This window comes from Sphaeramia orbicularis, chromosome 6 (assembly GCF_902148855.1).
Source record: "Sphaeramia orbicularis chromosome 6, fSphaOr1.1, whole genome shotgun sequence".
In the NCBI taxonomy this organism is placed as follows: Eukaryota; Metazoa; Chordata; class Actinopteri; order Kurtiformes; family Apogonidae; genus Sphaeramia; species Sphaeramia orbicularis.
The window spans coordinates 14485064-14502029 of NC_043962.1; the positions used below are offsets into that span (position 1 = coordinate 14485064).

Consider the following 16966-nt stretch of genomic DNA (forward strand, 5'->3'; position numbering starts at 1 on the left):
GGTCTAATTTATTGTAATCTAATGTAATGTAATCTAATCTGGTCTAATGTGCTGTAATCTAATATAATATGTCTAATCTATTTTGGTCTAATTTAATCTAATCTAATCCTGTCTAATACAATGTAATGTAATCTAATGTAATCTAATCTAATCTGGTCTAATCTAACCTAATTTGATCTAATCTAATATAATCCAATGCAATCTAATCTAATCCGGTCTAATCTAATGTCAAGTAATCTAATGTAATATGGTCTAATCTAATCTAATCTGATGTAATGTAATCCGGTCTAATGTAATGTAATGCAGTCTGATCTAATGTAATGTAATGCAGTCTAATCTAATCTGGTCTAATCTAATGTAATATATTCTAATCTGGTCTAATCTAATGTAATGTAATATAATCTAATCTGGTCTAATCTAATCTAATGCAGTATAATCTAATCTCGTCTAATCTAATGTAATGTAATGTAATCTAATGTAATATTATCTAATCTGGTCTAATCTAATGTAATGCAATCTAATCCAATGTAATATAATCTAATCTGGTCTAATCTAATGTAATGTAATCTAGTCTAATCTAATCTGGCCTAATATAATCTAATATAATCTGGTCTAATCTAATCCAATGTAATATAATCTAATCTGGTCTAATCTAATGTAATGTAATCTAATCCAATGTAATATAATCTAATCTGGTCTAATGTAATGTAATATAATCTGGTCTAATATAATCTAATATAATCTGGTCTAATCTAATCCGATGTAATATAATCTAATCTGGTCTAATCTAATGTAATGAAATCTAATCTAATATAATCTGGTCTAATATAATCTGGTCTAATCTAATCTAATGCAGTATAATCTAATGTGGTCTAATCTAATGTAATATAATATAATCTGGTCTAATCTAATCTAATGTAATCTAATCCAATGTAATCTAATCTAATCTGGTGTAATGTAATGTAATGTAATCTAATCTGGTCTAATATAATCTAATATAATCTGGTCTAATCTAATCCAATGTAATCTAATCTAATCTGGTCTAATCTAATATAATCTGGTCTAATATAATCTGGTTTAATCTAATGTAATATAATCTAATCTGGTCTAATCTAATGCAATGTAATCTAATCTAATGTAATCTAATCTAATATGGTCTAATCTATTCTAATATAATCTGGTCTAATCTAATCTAATCTTGTCTAATATAATGTCATCTGTTCTAATCTAATCTGGTCTAATCTAATATAATTCAACAGTATTCATTTTTTGCTTTTGAGATTATCTTTCTGTCAGTATTTATTGAGTAACAAAAATTCACAACGTAACCTGCATGTTTGTTCTAATGGTAGGACGAAGGAAGGAAGAAATGTGGTGTTTTACTGGTCTGGCCCACTTCAGATCATATGAGGATGTAAGTGACCCCTGAACTAAAATGAGTTGGACACCCCTGGCCTACACAGTATCATAGTCTAGATCAGGCATGTCCAAAGTCCGGCCCGGGGGCCAATCACGGCCCGCGGTCAGATTTTCTACGGCCCACAGCTTTGGTTTTATAATGTATTATTTATGGCCCACTTGGACTGTTGAACCGAGTACATGAAAATAAAAGGTTCCAAATGCAGTTTCTCCTTTCACCTCATGGTGGCAGCACCACTCTAACTCTATCTGGCTCTGTGACCTCGCCGTGAACCCTTTTCGCTAATTTCTAACCATGGCGCCTGTAAATAAAAAAAACGGAAGTTCACAGTGAGGGCCGCCACTTCCAGGAGAGATGGGAATTACAATTTTTTTTCACTGAAAATCGAGACAATTATGTTTGCCTAATTTGTCAAGAGACTATTGTCTTGTTTAAGGAATTCAATGTAAAGAGACACGAGCAGACAAAACATGCTAACGCATACGACAAGCTAGCAGGGAGTGAGCGCTCCGAAAAAGTGAAGCAAATTCAAGCTGCTTTAAACTCATAACAGTGACTCTTCATGTGAACCTGGGAGTTCAATGAGTTCACCACCAAGGCAGGATACCAAGTTGCCAGGTTAGTTGCCTCTAACTGCTGGTGTTATGTACTTGTAGGTGTGACACAAAATATTACTTTCTGAATGATTTTGTGAAAGACTAGAGTAAGAGTCATATGTTTTCATCTGAAATGTTAACAGACTTTGCATTACTGAGTAATATATGAGTAATGATTACTCATATAAGTCATGTTTAAAATGAATGTGGGGTTAAGATTTTTATCAACTTGGAAGTTTAAGATACTCTACAGTTTGTTCTATGTTATCTGACTCCAGATGTGAAAGGAAGGCAGAATTGTTTTTTATTTATTTATTTTTTAATTTGTTCACACCTGAGTGGCGTAGATTCGGTTACACTGCCATTTAAAAAAATGATATTGTGACAATGAAAATAAAATTGTTGTAGAACAGCGCATTTATATGTAATTTTTACTGTTTAAAAAATGTCTGAAGGGACCACTGGCCCCTGGCAATGTCCACATTATCAGATCTGGCCCTCTTGAAAAAAAGTTTGGACACCCCTGGTCTAGATTATAGATTTGATCAAACATTAGTTTATCAATGACATATTTCAGTTCTATCTTTGCTTTATTTGGCCTTTTTTTTCTTATTGAGTCACAAACATCTTTGCCATATTCTTAGTAAAGCCTTGAACTTGTCTTAGATTTTCTGCCTGCAGAGTTTTGACCTTGTCTGTGATGGTTTTGAACATTTGTAGTTACAGGTTTCCATAAAACATTCCCACTTCTTAAAGAATACGGTTCCATCATAAGCCATCTGTGCACCTGACAACTTCTCAAGTCGTTTCGATGCCACGGGCAAATTTTCACCGTCGGAATAAAATTGAGATAGTTTTGACGGCGTGGAGGCTCCTGTCATCTGGATCGTTCGGTTTGAAGTCATGGTAAAACTCAGTCCAAATTCACCGTCAGTTTCGCTCATAAGTCAAGTTGTTTTTCCACGTTAAGTTCAAACCAGTTGAAAATCCTAAGATTAAAGTCACGTACAGTCACATGAATCAATACCAATAGGTGTGTTTTTATCGGCATCAAACAGGATGCAGCAGATGTCATGAATTAAACACCTGACGGCAGATGTTCAAATTAAGCAGAAATATAACAACACCATCCGGTTTCGTGAGTATTCTCTCTGTGGAGAAGCGATGTTAGTGCTTCAGATGATGATGATGAACCAACTGTAATTTACTCATGGGTGTAACCAACCTGTTTACACTCATCTGTCTTATTTTAGCTCAGCATTTAAATAATTTTGGCAGTTTTAGCGCCACCTACAGGCAGGACTTTTGGTCATTTAACTCACAGGTGTCAAACATGCGGCCCGGGGGCCAAATCCGGCCCGCCAAAGGGTCAAGTCCGGCCCTTTGGATGAATGTGTGAAATGCAAAAATTACACTGAGACATTAATAACAGTGGGTTACAAAAAATGTTTTTTTGCAAGTTGTCTAGGTTTTTTCAACTGAATTAGGACCATTTTGCACCGCTAAATCCAAAAATAACATCTGTTTTTCTCAATCAGGTCAGGTTTTTTTGCTAATTTGATTTTGAAAAATTTGATCTTCTCACAAAATTGATTACAATTTTGTGACTTTATCAGTTGATTTTTTTATATAGTTCTCACCCAAAATAGGTTTTAAGAGAAAAAAAATCATTTTCTAACAGGATGTATTTATTATTTATTATGTATTCACCGCAGATGTAACAGAATACGTCAGGCTTATTTTTGCAATATCTTCTAGTCGAAGCCTGTAATATTAAAAAAACCATTAATCATAAATTGGCAAAAGTAAAATCTTCAGAACTCGTTTATTGCAAGAAATATGAAAGAATTTTGTATCATATGATGTGAAAATGCCCATAAATGTAAGCAAAAATGTTAAAAAGCCAATATGTAGCATAGTTCAGAAAGTTGACCTGATTGAGCAAAATTAATGGGATTTTTGGATTCAGCACACCAAAATTATCCTAAATCAGCTCAAAAAACTTAAACAATAAATGTGTTGTTGACCAGTGTAATCATTTTAGTTCAGTTTCCACATTCAGACCAATATGATCTAAAGGGGGTCGGATCACTAAAATACTACGGTAATAACCTATAAATACTCACAACTCCAAATTTTTCTCTTGGTAAATGTAAGTATTTTCATGTATTTACAGTAAAACAAAGTATAATTTCGCAACAACTGTGAATAACCTGAACAAATATGAACAACCTGAAATGTCTTAAGTGAAGTAAGTGCAATTTTAACAATATTATGTCTGTAAATAATAAAATGACGCATTCTATTGTTAAAATTGCACATATTTATTCAGTTTGTTCATGTTATTCACATGGTTTTGAAGGATAGTTTGTAGATGTAAACATTTTCATAATGTAATCTTACTTTTTCCACTCTAAAACACAGAAAAAAGTTTGGAGTTGACATTATTTATACATTATTAAGTTATTATTTTACTGGTTCGGCCCACTTCAGATCAAATTTAGCTGAATTGCTGCCTGAACTAAAATGAGTTTGACACCCCTGATTTAACCCATAAAGACCCAAACAACCACTGGCGACCAAAACCACTCTACAGGGTTATTCCAAAACAGTGAATCGATTTCATGATGCATTTCTTCAGTTCTCAAGCATCGTCATGGAATGAGTCAGTGACCATTTGAAAGAGGTGTTTTCTAAGTTTTGATTGGCTGCCTCGACCTTAAACATCGAATAACAACAACAATCAACTCAGTGGATCGTGATATGCTGATACACGTCTGGGAGGAATTCTCTTATCGCATTGATGTTGTCTGTGCTGCAGGTGGTGGACACATTGAACACTTGTAAAACAGGAAATAAAAGTTGATAGTGAGTAGAATACTTGTGACTTGGCTGGAGTTTTCTATTGCTTTTCCTTATTAACTCTTTCATGCATGAATTATAAGAACGTTAATCAAGATTTTTTTTTCCTGAGTGTTTTTATTCCTCTTTAGGCATGAAAAAAAAACAACAATGTGATTGATTTTTTTTTTTTAAATCAACCGTTTTTTCATGGAGTTACAAAAATGTCCACTCAGCGATACCATGAATTTTATTCTTGAAGCAAAGAAACATGTATTTAAAACCCAATATCATAAAGTGATATGAAAACAGTGAAATGAAACCATGTTTAATGCAGCTAATCTGATGTTTTCTCACATTTTAACATATTCTAATACTAGTTATTACTCACTTCATGGAGATAATATACAAAAAATAAATATTAACAATTGATTTCCACTCAAGAACCAACCAAGAACAGCAAAGTTACAGTAATGGTATGAATTGCAGTTTATGAGATGACGCGTAAGTGTCCACTGTGTTGGTTGATATGGAACTAAAACAACAAAACCATTGAATATACAAGAGTAAAGCTGAAGAGTAACTGTCCACTGTAGTGACCACTATGCATGAAAGGGTTAAAATATTGCATAATGAGGTAGAATTAAATGATGATACATGGTATAAAATATGGGAAACTCAAGTGACTACATCTAGTTCCAGAAATTGGAAAATATTTTGCTGGAAAAACATGAGATTTTTTATAACACCAAATTCTTTCATATTTCTTGCAATAAACGAGTTCTGAAGATTTTACTTTTGCCAATTTATGATGAATGTTTTTTTTAATATTACAGGTGAATGAAATGGCTTTGACTAGAAGATCTTGCAAAAATAAGCCTGACGTATTCTGCTACATCTGCGCTGAATACACCATTGTACCTAACAGGAATCAAGTCACAAGTTTCATAAAGTGTGCTTACCAATCTTATTTTGGTATTAATTATTATATTTTGTGAGAAGATCAATTTTTTCAAAATCAAATTACCAAAAAAAAAACCTGACCTGACTGAGAAAAACAGATGTCATTTTTGGATTTAGCGGTGCAAAATGGTCCTAATTCAGTTGAAAAAACCTAGACAACTTTCAAAAAGCATTTTTTTTCTAACCCAGTGTTATCATTACCTCAGCCCTGGTGGAGGTTGTGCAGTGAACAGGATGTGGGTCATGCACATGTTTTTTGGCAGTGCACAAAACTATCCCAATATTGGAATAATATCAGCAAAGAACTTAGAAAAAATATTGGGATACGAACTACCAAGGACATGTTCTGTGTTATATTTGGGTCATTTAACAGGAAAGGACATACCAAGTAAGGATGAATATTTGATTAAAATCCTCTTGGCATCGTCTAAAAAAGCCATCACACGAAAATGGTGCAAACAGGACCCCCCCCACCACCACCCCCACCCTAAATAACTGGAGAGACATTGTGGAAGAAATTCACAACATTATATCATAAGACTACAGCAAGCAACTTGTGAAGATCGATGGAAAAAACTGTCAGTATACAGGATGACAAACTGACACTATGTTCTAATTGTTTGTGTTGTAAAATTTCTAAAATGAAACAATAAAATATACGTCAGAAAAAAAAAAAAAATTCGCAATGAAATCGGTTCATTCTTTTTTAATAACCCTGCACTGTGTACTACTATTGATGTAAACTGTTTAATACCTGTTGTAAATAATTGGTTTAAAATACACTTTGTCATCTTTTCACGGTCATCAGATGCGGACGTTCAAAGGCTCCGTAGTGAACGTGGAAACACCGTCACCTTCGACAACGCTGAGTTTGATCACTAGTCGCTTTTCCATTGATCTTCAAATTGCGTGAATATAACTTACGCATAAAAATTTGCCTAATGGATAAACAACAATTTCACCAAAACTCTTGTTTTTTTGACGAAAAGTTTTTGTGCTTGCGAGTGGTGGTTTTTCAGGCGTAGCGAAACTGGTATATCGTGCAAAACTACAATGGAAAGACCTTTCACGTAAACAAAAAAAAAAAAATGTTGATGGATGTTAAAACAAAAGAAGAAGAAGAATTTTAAAACAAATATTTGGACATGATTTAGTACGAATTTCGTAAAGAACAGAGAGGTAACGAGCATTCTAGATTCAAAACAACAGATATTTATGTTCATTTCCATGTTTATGTTCATCACGATAATAAACAAATCATTGCATTTGTGATTTTTTTTTTAACTTATATATTATTGTTTCATTTTAGAAATTTTACAACTCAATTAGAACATAGTGTCAGTTGTCGTCCAGTATATCGTCCATTTTTTCCATCGATCTTTACAAGTTGCTTGCTGTAGTCTTATGATATAATGTTGTGAATTTATTCCACAATGTCTCTCCAGTTATTTAGGGTGTGGGGGGGTCCTCTTTGCACCGTTTTCGTGAGATGGCTCGATGTTCTAAGTCAAAGTTTTGTCGTAAGTTTTGAAAGTTAATAATTTCCCCTTTTTTGATAAAAGCATTTAATATATTTAGACCCTTATTTTCCCACTCTTTAAATTTAGTATTCATAGTCCCTGGTTTGAAATTTGTATCATGAGCCAGCCAGCTAAATATTCTTATGTCCTTCTCCATTTTACATTTTTTAACTACTTTAAACCAGACCTCCAAAGTAAATTTAATGATGGAGTCCAGTTTGTTTTCCTTTTCTATAAACCCCTTCATATTTGCAATCATAGCTTGTACGTGGCATTCATTATTATTCGACATCACATTTGTAATTTAATGGATAAATCGACAATACGCACCTCCGTTACTGTCATTGATCCAACTCCATGGGTTTTACTGGTGAATCAATGTTGTAGAAGATGACGGTGTATCCACGGTAACTACGGAGCCTCTGAACATCCAAATGGGTCATATTTGATGACCATGAAAAGATGACAAACTGTATTTTACGTCAATTATTTACATGTATCGATAGGATTAATGGTTAAGAAGTTATTAAACATTTCAGATCTGTAGGTGGTTTTGGTCGGTGGTAGATGTTTGGGTTAAATGTGAAACGGAGTCACACAGTGTTTTCAAAGACTACTCAAAAGTCTTCTTCTAGTGCATGGGAGGCGTTTGTCAAGTTCTTTATATTTGGTCTTATTCAGTCTTAAAATATAAACAGACTAAAGGAAAGAACAGGGCTCGGCAGCATCCTCCGACAGTCTTCTTATATATATTCTACAGTAGTGCACACAACACAACAAAAATGTTTGTCAGGAAAACATCTATGAACTAAGGGTCTGAAAGTCAGAGTCTGTCAATCATCTCCCACACAGCAGACGGGAGAGTTTGACGAACACGAGCCTTAACATCTTATGAAGTAAGAAGTAGTTTCCAAATTATCTACTATCCTTCTTGTATAGCAATTATGACTGGAGTAAGTATGTGTTTTAGGAAGAACTTGAACTGTTCAAGAGACTTTTAAATGTTTCACCAGCTGTCTATGGTAGTGAGATGGAGGACACTTTGGCACTGGCCACCTTCTGCAAGAACTTTATATTCTGAGATTTCCTTCTACCTCCAATGATTTTTAGCCATTTCTGTTTAGAAAGTGATACAAATGTCAAGTATTGTGTGAAATGCTTGGCACCTACTATTCTAGTAGCAGAATAAACAGAAATAGGGATGGGAATCGTTAAGAATTTAAGGATTCCGATTCCATTATCGATATTGCTTATCGATCCGATTCCTTATCGATTCTCTTATCGATTCTCATTGGGTGAGGGAATAAAAGAGAACAAACGGGTGTGTTTGCATTAACTGTCTTTTATATTTCCATCTCTGCACAGAAAATATAACATATACAGTATGTACAAATAATAAGAACAGATGACGCTGGGCCGGTTCGGGGGGGTGGACGTACAGTGAAAGTGAAACTAAAGACGTTTTACTAATTCCTCTATTGCCTCATTTCCACTACGTGGAACCGGTTCGACTTGGCTCGGCTTGTCTCCCGTTGTTGTGCACCTCATTTCCTTTCCTTTCTTACCTTCGGAAACTTGTATTTGAGGAGTTATGATGTTTGTTGCCCGCACCGGAACCAGAACCAGCCCAGCGTTCACTCTGTCGCTACATTCACAAGCGCCGCTGAGTAGAGTATCAAATACGTGACATTCTTGTAAATGATTCACATGCTGTGGACAAATGTTTGAACAGATTGGAGGGATTCCACCCTTTTGAAGACATGGAAGCTTTGACAGTGTTCCAAGTAGTGGACCTCGTGTCGTCTTTTTAGACCGCTTCTGCCTCAACGCCACGTTGGCTACGTTCTGACCAGAACAATGCAGCGTATGTGTGACGTCATCGCACATGTGATTCGCAAAGGCGGAATCAATAAGCAGAATCGTTAAGCAGGCAGGCAAACGATTCCAAGGAATCGAGCTCTTGATTCCCATCCCTTAACAGAAAACAGGGTTCCTACAAGTTTCTACAAGTTAAGGATATGAAATACCCAAATCTTGTAAGGTACTGTACTTGGGACTTTTGACAGGTGAGGTAGTACAACAAGAGGATCAGTACCTAATTAAAATATTGCTATCTGCAAGTAAAAAGTCCATCACAAGATTGTGGTCCAAACTAACACCCCCAACCATGGACCAGTGGTCATGCACTGAGGAGGAGATCTATGTTATGGAGAGACTGACACACAAACTGGGACTGTAAGAGTCACAATTTGTTAACAAGTGGGAAAAATGGACAAATTATAGAAGGCAGGAAGAGGACGCCACCACCATTTCTTCTACTACCGGACATCAAGGGCATGATGATTCATTGCAAGGCTGAATACTCAACAGTGTTTATGTGTTCCACCTTTCCACTACAATAGTTCAAGAAAGCTTTAATAAAAAAGTAAAAAAAAAAAAAAAAAAAAAAAATAAGAAAATGCAAAACTGTATTTTCTTGTCGTGTAGTTTACACCACAGGCACGCACCAGTACAGGAAAACAACATGTCGGATTATTTCCCTGTGACGGAACTTCAAGTGGTGTTAAGCAATAACTCCTCCTCCTCGTCTGTCCAGACAAAATTGTCAGTTTTTGTGCATTGCTTTGCCAAGTTCTGTTTCCTGTTTTGTAATTGTATTTTGTGCTGGGAGAGAACAGGAGGAGAAGTAGTTTGGTTTTACGTAGGCGCTTGGTCTTGGTGGTGGTGATGCCACCTTGCCACTGGGCACGCATACGACTACGGATGTAGCGATATGAAAATTTCATATCATGGTTATTGTGACCAAAATTATCACGGTTATCATTATTATTGCGGTATTGTTGTAATATGTTCAAAAATTACTTAAACACACACTGAGATAATGTAACCAAGTTGTATTTTGAAAAAAACAAACAAACAAATAACACACACAATGTACTTTCTGTGGCAGAAACATTAAAATATTAACATGTCAACATCAAACATACGAATGTGCATTAAAGATAGCACCTTATGGCCATAAGAGATATCTGCACCAGGGGTGGAAATTAATAGGATTTTATCTATGTTAATGTTATTGTGGATTCTGTTTACCAGTCCAATTCCTTATCAAGTCTCCTATTGATTCCTGAGTGTTTTTTGAGTGGGGAAAAAAAGGAGTTGGACAGGTCCGTCTGCTGGATGATGATCTGAAGTAGTGCGCTCGAACGAACCGGGTCTGTGCGCTCGCTCGCTCGGACAGACCCGGGTCCGTGCGCACGTAACCGGACAGACCAGATCCTTGCGGGAGCCCATTATCCCCAAACTCTGGAGCTGTGTCCATGCAGGTGCCTTCCACCATGTTTTCAGAGGCCAAACATTTACACACTGCATACACACGCCTGGAGTGCCGCTGCTTGACCAGGAAACGAAGAGCGTCACCGTGATTTTCAAAGTGCAGTAATCAAACACAGTTATCATAATACTACTACTACTATAAGCAGCTACTTTTTTCCCACGCTTCAAACACTGCGGCTTATACTCCGATGCGGCTTATACGACGATTTTACCTTATCGCCTGCCACACCCCAGGGGAGAATCTGTCCATTGTTACCAGGTATGCAGGAATGGATAACATGAACAACTTAACCTTTATAAAGTTAATATTAAAGCTGCAGTATGTAGGATTGTGGCCAAAACTGGTACTGCAATTACATTCAAAATACTGTAGAACGTGGTATCCTCTCCTCCTCCCCCCAGGCTAGGGGTTGCCAGATCCCGCATGAGCATCCACTACTAGCGTTTCCTCTAATCCTTGCCACCACACCATAAATTCCGTACAAAAAAATCATCACCAGACTTACTCTACATAAGTCTAATATATAACAGGCCAGAACAAACGTCCTGCACAGTCAAATGAAAATTTGCGAAGATTCAGGAGCTCTAACCCCCCCCCACCGAACCACGGACGCCGAACTACCGACACCCCCACCACCACCACCGAACCACGGACACTGGACTACCAACCCCCCCCCCCGACCGAACCACGGACGCCGAACTACCGGAACCCCCCCCCCCCCACTTTCCGGACTACTGATTCCCCACACACACACCGAACCACAGACGCCGAACTACCAACCGAACCCCCCGACAGAACCACGGACACCGAGCTACCGAACCCCCCCCGACCGAACCACGGACCGAACACCCCCCCCCCTCGTTCGGATTACACACCGCTAAATGAACAGGTCACTTCCACAGAAAACACTGAACTACAAGGATCTACCATGGACAGAGACAAGTCCTACACCGGTACCTGGTCTGTTCACCAGTCCCGGACCGGCAGTCTCTTCACCGGGGCCAGGAGAAGAGACTGCTGCCCGGCCCCGGGACAAGGGACCAGGTGAAGGGGCCGCGACCCCGGCTCTCAGTGGCTCTTACCGGTGGTCAGACTGAGGCAGGGCCGGCGTCGGTCTTCAAATCCTTCTTCTCTTTCAGCCGTCTCCATGTTTCTAAATCATCTCCTATACATCTCCTTGTTTTATTTCTCACTTTGTCACGATGTATTTGGGAATAATAAGAGTCCTTTTAGGTTTAATAACATCAGACATTTGTGATCAGAAATGTTCCAGCTGCAGCCCACGGGGATCTGGCAACCTGGATGCTGAAAGGCTTCTGACTCTGTGATTAGCAGACAGGTGATGGGCGGGGCATCAGACCAAAACACACAATGTCAACATAAACATCATTTCAGGGCTGACACTGAGCTTTTCAACTGCACATATTCTGGCTGGACTACTACTGTCAGTGAGATCAGTATTTGAAATGAACATGATTCCTTAATGTCTGGTGACAGTCAAGGCAATTTTACAATTACTTAGAACATAATTCCTACATACTGCAGCTTTAACACACACAAAAGGGAAACTTTTAAGGAAAAATAGTAAACCTTCAAATGTTAATATTGTTTCACAAATATACAAAACAAAACTCTGAATGAAAACACCCAATAAAGCTCTCCAGAGACTGTCATAAATTTAAAGTGTCTCAGAATTAATGCGCACGTCGTGCGTAATGTTAAATGAAAATTATATTACAACAGACGTAATTACTTGTTTTTAATCTTTATATTTTAAAAATAAATTAAAAGTCCTACTCTAACGAAAAACAAAAATTTGTTCATTTTCAAGTGTCTTTCAAGTCATTTTAAGTCAGTGAATCCACAGCCGGCGCAAAAGGAAGTCAATCCCGTATTGGCACGAATCCAAAGGAAACCCCGATAAGTCCACCGACAAAAACGGTAATTACGGTAATTAAAATTTAAACAGTAATACTAACCGTCGGAAATTTTACCGCGGTTTATCATTATACCGGTAATCGTTACATCCCTACATACGACATCGGTAAATCGGAAATTTGCATGCAGATTTTGCTCCTAAAACACACGTCTAAAGGCAGAATTGAAAGTGCGAACGCAACACCGCTTTTGAGTTTTCGGTTCCGATTATTACCGTCTAAATGTAGCCTTAAAGTTCCCAAAGTTAGTTTTCTCAGATGATTAATGGCTGCACGTGTGTTGGGCTCAGTGTTCTGTGATAATTTCTGCAAAGTTAGCGATAATTAGTTCCTAATTTCAATATAAATTTTCGGATTGGAACTAACATTACTTTCTTTGCAGCTTGGACATTTCCCAGACACATTTAACCCTTTCATGCATAGTGGTCACTACAGTGGACAGTTATTCTCCAGCTGTTCTCTTGTATATTCACAGGTTTTGTTGTTTTGGTTGCATATGAGCCAACACAATGGACACTCACGCATTATCCCATACGCTCACATTCATACCATTACTATAACTTTGCTGTTCTTGATAAACCTGATCTGCACTAACATGTTTTAGTGCAAATCAGTTGCTAATTGTTATAAGACTGTAATTAAGTTTTGTTTTTTTTGCATATTATCTCCACAAAGTGAGTAACAACTAGTGTTAGAGTATGTTAAAATATGAGACATCAGATTAGCTACGTTAAAAATGTTAGTTTCATAGTTTTCACACAGTATATCACTTTCCAATAATAGGTTTTAAATACATGTTTCTTTGCTTTAAAAATTAAACATATGGTTTTTGTAACTCCATGACAAATAGGTTCATTTAAAAAAATTCAATCACATTGTTATCTTCATGCCTAAAGAGGAATAAAAGCAATCAGGAAACAAATCTTGACTAAGGTTCTCATAATTCAGGCATGAAAGGGTTAAACACAATACCACAATCAACTCACTTAAGACCTACCATTTCAAATTGAATTCCTTTTAAAGACTTTTTTAAGGTATTAAATGCAGATTTGTAAATGCAGGACTTTTTAAGACCCTGCAGTAACTCTGGAAAAGACAGTGTTTCTGCAGAGTTCAGGAAGTAGCTGACGTTGTGTTGCTTACATGTTCAAAACTTCTCACTCTGTTCTTTTCGGACTTTCTCCCAGGTATGCTATTCTGCGAGACCCAGCAGGCTGGCTGAGTGTGAACCCGGTCAGAGGAACTGTCAACACTTCGGCCTCGCTGGACCGTGAGTCTCATTACGTCCACGACAATAAATACACAGCTGTCTTCATCGCCACAGATAACGGTGAGTTGGAGATACCACGCTGTATGAAAGTCAAAAAACAGTATGTGGCTCATGGTCCGGTCTTCAGATAAATGTCCTGTTCGCGTTTTTCTTCACTGACTGTGTTATTGTATAACGCAACAGTAAACGCCCAGTGTCTGGAGAGAGGTTTTTGTCCAGTTTCATCATAAAATTCAACTGATTTTTTTCTTTTAATCTGCAAATTTATGCACGTTTCCATCTACTACTATTATGAATTTTAAGACCTGCTTCTTCATTATCATCTCGGTGTGAAACTTTTCCTGTAAAACACAGTATTTCAGACAATTATAGGCCTACATCCATCTGAGCTGTTAACTGAAAGGCTTATATAAGAAGTACTTTGACAAAAACCTAAAGCCTTCGTCTAACAGTTGTTTTCAGCTCTTTGTAAATGATGACATTTCATTGTTATATCACATGTAATAAGGCATTTATGTTTGTTTTGTATTAATATAGTGAATATTCCTTCCTTACTGGTCCACACACCAGACATATTATAATATATTAACCCTTTCATGCATGAATTATGAGAACCTTAGTTGAGTTTTTTTCCTGAGTGTTTTTATTCCTCTTTAGGCATGAAAAAAACAATGCAACTGAAATTTTTTTATCAACCTGTTTTTCACGGAGTTTGAAAAATGTCCACTCAGCTGGACACCATGCATTTAATTTTTTAAGTAAACAAAACAACAACATGTATTTAACCCTTTCATGCATGAATTATGAGAACCTTAGTTGAGTTTTGTTTTTTTGTTTTTTTAGTGTTTATATTCCTCTTTAGGCATGAAAAAAACAATGAGATTGAGGGATTTTTTTTCATGGATTTACAAAAATGTCCACTCAGCTACACCATGAATTTTATTCTTGAAGCAAAGAAACATGTATTTAAAACCCAATATCATAAAGTGATATGAAAACAGTGAAATGAAACCATGTTTAATGCAGCTAATCTGATGTTTTCTCAGATTTTTAACATATTCTAATACTAGTTATTACTCACTTCATGGAGATAATATGCAAAAAATAAATATTAACAATTGATTTCCATTCAAGAACCAATCAAGAACAGCAAAGTTACAGTAATGGTATGAATTGCAGTTTATGAGATGATGCGTAAGTGTTCACTGTGTTGGCTGATATGGAACTAAAACAACAAAACCCATGAATATACAAAAGAACAGCTGGAGAATTACTGTCCACTGTAGTGACCACTATGCGTGAAAGGGTTAAAACCCATCATTAGAAAGTGATAAACTGCGTGAAAACTATGAAATAAAAACATTTTTCATGCAGCTAATCTAATGTTTTCTCACATTTTAACATACTCTAATACTAGCTATTACTAACTTCATGCAGGCAATATGCAAAAATTAAAAAAAAAAAAAACTTTTTGACTAAGAAAACTGTTAATTACAGTCTAATAACAATTAGCAACTGATTGAACACGTTACTGCAGATCAGGTTTACAAAGAACAACAAAGTTACAATAATGGTATGAATTACAGTGGATGGGATGGTGCATAAGCGTCCACTGTGTCAGCTGATGTGGAAATAAAACAACAAAATCCACGAAAATACAAAAGAACAGCTGTAGAATAACTGTCCACTGTAGTGTATGTATAAAAGGGTTAAATATGTTTCTACTGCACTTATTCACATTTATCTTTTATCATTTGACCACTAGTAACTAGTTATATTACTAGTAAATAGTTCAGATCCTTCCATTGGATAATTATGAAAGTTATTAGTATGTTTCAGCTGCAAGAGGTTATTTAACCCATAGCTTAATTTCTTTTAAAAAAAAAAAAAAAATTAGTTTTTAGAAAAAGATTGATGAAGATTTTCATGTGGTCCGATGAGTCCAGATTGACCCTGTTCCAGAGTCATGGATTCATCAGGGTGAGAGGAGAGGTGGATGAAGGGATCACCCATCATCATTATTTCCTTCTGGATCTGATTCTGGATTTGGTGCAACTTTGAAAAATTTCCCCATTATAAGAGATAGGAAGTGGATTAATTCAATAAATCAGTAAGTATCAATGATATCTAACTGGAATTTGAATTTTTTACAGATCTGATTGGAATATGACCAAAACATGGGCTATTTCTGTAATATAATAAATACATAGAACTGGGTGATAATAAATGGCATCTGGATACATTTCCCAAAGCTTTTAACCCTTTCATGCACGAATTATGAGAACTTTAATCAAAATTTTGTCCTGAGTGTTTTTATTCCTCTTTAGGCATGAACAATGAACAATGTGATAGAAAATTTTCTTCTGAAAAATAAATAAATAAATAAAATAGAAATAATTTTTAAAAAATTTTAAAAAATACATTTAATACATTTAATTGTAATAATGACAAAAACAATTCTTATGAACCTATTTTTCATGAAGTTGCAAAAATATCCACTCAGCTGGATACACGTTTAATTTTTCACACACAGAAACATGTATTTACTGATAAATTGTGTGAAAACTGTGGAGAAGGCTTGTGATTCTAGGGGTTTATCCTCGAGAGAGATCTACATAATGTTACCAATTCATGTCAGAAAAGATATGTAGTGTCTTAAAACTTCAATAAAGATATGTGTAAAAAAAAATTTAAAAAAAATTTAAAAAAACTACGAAAAGAACAACAAAATCCATGAATATACAAGAGAACAGCTGTAGAATAGCTGTCCACTGTAGTGACCACTATGCATGAAAGGGTTAATTTGGCCAGTATGCTACAGAGCCATTGGTCTTATTTTTCAGTGTTGTTACCAGCGACTCACTCCAAACTGATTAAAAACAATTGTGATTCGGGGATCGCTGCTTTCAGTGTGTTTCAGGTACCCATGAAATTACACTGAACAAAAATATAAACGCACCACTTTTGTTTTTGCTCCCATTTTTCATGAGCTGAACTCAAAGATCTAAAACTTTTTCTATGTACACAAAAGGCCTATTTCTCTCAAATATTGTTCATAAATTTGTCTAAATCTGTGTTAGTG

The 16966-nt window shown here is 36.1% G+C and overlaps 1 protein-coding gene across 1 annotated transcript in view; it reads left to right on the top strand.

Annotated features, from left to right (window-relative positions):
* Positions 1–16966, top strand: part of cdh13 (cadherin 13, H-cadherin (heart)) — a 1127464-nt gene that overhangs the window by 983967 nt on the left and 126531 nt on the right. Inside the window, 1 exon segment of the mRNA XM_030136869.1 lies at positions 13802–13944. Coding sequence (XP_029992729.1) covers positions 13802–13944 — 143 coding nt within the window.